This window comes from Cyprinodon variegatus, unplaced genomic scaffold, assembly GCF_000732505.1.
Source record: "Cyprinodon variegatus isolate N-32 unplaced genomic scaffold, C_variegatus-1.0 Scaffold775, whole genome shotgun sequence".
NCBI lineage: Eukaryota > Metazoa > Chordata > Actinopteri > Cyprinodontiformes > Cyprinodontidae > Cyprinodon > Cyprinodon variegatus.
The window spans coordinates 358,578-362,364 of record NW_015151228.1 but is presented as its reverse complement, the minus strand read 5'-3'; the positions used below and the strand labels follow the sequence as shown (position 1 = coordinate 362,364).

The following is a 3,787-nucleotide window of genomic DNA, read 5'->3' as shown; positions in this document are numbered from 1 at the left end:
TGAATTGGAGCTATAGAAATAAACTGAATTGATCCGTGTGGCACGGTAGGGAAGCTAGTTTTTTATGAATGATTGCGGAGGCTGACTGTAAGGAGACTACGCTGTCTGTTCATGCGCTCTTTGTTATCTGAGAACTGAGCCAGAGCTGAACCGTGCGGAGCCCTACTGATGAACTAGAACCAGTTTAGCGCAGTTCAGTTGTGTCTGGTACAGTTCGGTTCAGTTCTGCGTGTCATTTACACTCAACAGTTATCTCGGTTACCATGCTCAGACCGATCTCTGCACGGTTTCAAAGCGGTAGAGTAAACCCAGCGTATGTCACAGACCGGTTTCTGTTTGGGTTCCTGTTCCTGTCGGCTCCTTTATGTGAACCCACTCTGGATTTAAGTTCACAAAGGTTCAACCTGACAGCCTTCACTGGGAAAATAGGACGCTGCAGAGAGGAAATGATCAAAGGTGTAGACTTGCGTCACGTTACTGAAGTCAGATTGCAGCAGATTTGGACTTTGGCACCAATGATTCATGACTCCACTTGGACTCGATCCCTCTCACTTAAAAATAGTTGATATCCTCGATCAAACAGAAAGCGACGTGCGATCCAACATAAAACACGACGACCCCCCCCTCCCATTCATCTGATTTTTCCTTCTCTTGTTGCTGCAACAAACACACTTAATTTACTATGATCTTTCTTTTTCTCTCTGTAAATATTTTTTTTCCTAGAAATACAGAGGTTTCCTCTTGTTAAAATAAGTTTTTCCCCTGGACTGTTGCTGCATGCATGTTGTGGGTGAGGGATTGCTGTAGTCAGCTGGAAAATCAAATATCTACTCTTGCCGTGCTCTTCTAGAAGGAGAGAATCCTGCAAAGTCAATGACTGAATGCAATCAGCTGGTTTTCCTTAGATATAAAACTATGAACTGATTGAATGTATAATCTTACTGAATTATCTCTGTAAACTACCTTGAAATGATTAAAATATTGCTTGTGTTCAAGTGAAAAAAGATGTTCATCATAACTCTTATTGAATGATTTTTTTTATAAAATAAAAGCAGATTGTACAGTGACATGAAATTTAATTTGTAAGGAAATCGGTTTTATTTATCATACATCAGTTTGTTCATTTTTTATTTATTGGATATTTTTGCTTTATTTTCACAAACTATCTGCTTTTAAAAGCAACACAAATATTGCTTTCATCTTCCTCTTGCTGGTTGTTCTTGCAAACACAAAATAACTAAACAATTTAAAGTACTATATGTGGTGAAATGACTAACTTAACTTTAAAATCCAGACTTAATACTTGTCTTATTAGTGGACTCCATATGAGACTTTCATGCCTTTACTTTAAACCAGACTTTAAACGCTATGACTGGGGCCCATCTCTACAAGCTATGCAAATGGAATTTCACAAGCATCTCTGACTTTCAGCATAAATTATTTCAACCCAACTTACTAAAGAGGATGTGTCAGCGGTTGGAGCTTCAGATTTCAAAATAGAACAAACTTATCTCACCACATTTTAGCAGTTTTGTGAGTTCTGTTGCTTATATGCACCATTGTTGCATTAGCTTTAGAATAAGTGACACTTAAAGCTGCTACTGTGGACACAAAAATCTTTTATTGCATAGAATGCACTGCATTAATGCCTAAATTTATATATATGCATATACATTAGTTTATTTGCCTTGAAGTTGTTGCCAAAATAGACTCAAATTTCGTTAGGTTTCCAGATTTGTGACTGTTATAACTTTCATGACTCTGCACTGTTAATTTCCACCACTCCTGTCTACTCCTGCTCATCTCTGTGCTGCATGTAACTGAATTATTTTTTTCAACTTGCGTCTCTCCTGCCTGCATCCTAATAAACCCTCATCCATATCACCTGTGATCCTGGCTTTATATGCAGCTCTGTGGTGAGAAAGCTTTGCCAGATTATCGAAAGCCATTTGTGGATAAATATCCAGCGTTATTTTCCTGCTTCCTGTCTGATCTCGATCATGTTTTTGTCTCCTGGATTTTTTTTTTAGGAAATCCTATACACTACTGTTTATGCTCTAAAAACATTCTAAATGACTTCGTTTCGAGTAAATTCTGGATGCTACCCACTCAGGACACTTGGAATACATTGGACGAGCAGTATGGAGGAATATTGACACGTTTTTTTGTGGACTTTTATGGACCTTTCTGCCTCGGGCGCCATAGACCTCCATTATTTGAATGTCAGCAGACAGCAAGAAGCCTCCCAGATCTCCAGATGCATTTGAGATATCAAAAAAGTACTCCAGAGTGTTGTTCAGCATGGGGGTGAGTAGAAAATGAAGGCTAATCATGTTTTGGGTGTACTATTCCTTTAATATGCCTCCTTGTCTTTGACTTTTTGCTTCCATTGCTATAACAACGTTTCTTTTCCCTGATCACAGAGTCCTACCTTTTTCATGCCTTTTTGGTCAGCAATTGTTAAATTACATTTTATGTATGATACTTCTTTCACTATTTATCATTCCTAACAAATCACTAGTGGTGATAAGGTGGCAAAGTAAAGGAAGTTTAAAAAGGGTTTAAAAAGTAATTTTGGAAGCTAGAGCAAAGAAATAAACCTGGTGCAGTAGAAAAAAGTGAAATTCTGATAAAATAAAATCTCTAGAGGCATTTAGAAAGACTTTCATTTGGGGTTGCCATCTTACCCAGCCACATGTGAATGCAGTAGGACGGTGCAGAGGTGGTGAAGAGCAGCAGGTAGGCGTCCCCGGTGTAAAAGCTGCCATGTAGGGCTTTGGGAACCGGCTTAAGGTCCATGTTCTCAATACGCCACACCTGCAGCCCAGGCTCTTTCCCTGCATTTTGAAACTCCTTGTGGGAAACCATGGTGGCTCTGAGGGGGCAGAGGGGAAAACACAGAGGACAGGTTTAAACTGATTCAGTTTCTAAAATATTTGCAACATGAAGACACACATGAACCTACTGACAGAAAATATAGGACAGAAAACACAAACCGCAAAACCACAAGGTGACACAATGTTTTTTTTAGCATTGACACTGTGATGTGTTTCCCTCAGCGAGGCTCATAGATAGCGCATGTAGAGAGAGAGCGAAACCCACCATAGATATGAAACCTAGAACTCTCCTAGACAAGCTCTGAAAACATCCGTCACCCCCCCCCACTGCAGCTTTAAAACCTTAGATTCACTGAAATCATTAGCCAATGAGTTCAGGATGCAAGGCAACATAAAATATTTATAGATTTCTTTTCTTGTAAACGTTCATTTCGTTCTGAATCCCTCATTATCTCCATCTATGTATAAAAAATGTAACTATTTAAAAGTGCTGCTCTTCCTCTTAGGTGGAATAAATTAGCAGTGATGCTGTATGGCAACGATCACAAAACTGCAAAAACAGGCCATGGAGAAAAAACATCCAGCTTTAAGAAAAGACACAATTCTTTCTTTAAAGGTCTACAACTTTTTCATCACAATTATACATTTTTTTTAAAATATCACAGCCACCAAACATCTAGAGTGGTTCAGACTAAAAGTATTAATTTTACTGAAAAAGGCAACAAATTATCACCTTATCAGTTGTTTTTTTTGCAGGATTACATAAAAATTTACAAACTAATTTTATTTAAACATTTACCAGAGATGCAAATCAAGCCAAGAAACAACACAATACAATATTGGTGATGATCAAGATTCTAATCCAGAAACAGGAATCTTTCTAAAGGATTCCTTAACATTATTTGGCGGAACAAGCAGTTCCCCCCTAAACCAGAGGGTGGCAGTAGTGT

The 3,787-nt window shown here is 38.4% G+C and overlaps 1 protein-coding gene across 1 annotated transcript in view; it reads right to left on the bottom strand.

Annotated features, from left to right (window-relative positions):
• Positions 1-2,870, bottom strand: part of LOC107098415 (gelsolin-like) — a 44,300-nt gene extending 41,430 nt beyond the window's left edge. Inside the window, exon 1 of the mRNA XM_015396087.1 lies at positions 2,688-2,870. Coding sequence (XP_015251573.1) covers positions 2,688-2,868 — 181 coding nt within the window. The 5' untranslated portion in view covers positions 2,869-2,870. The remainder of the gene's footprint in view (positions 1-2,687) is intronic.
• Between the last annotated feature and the right edge of the window lie 917 nt (positions 2,871-3,787).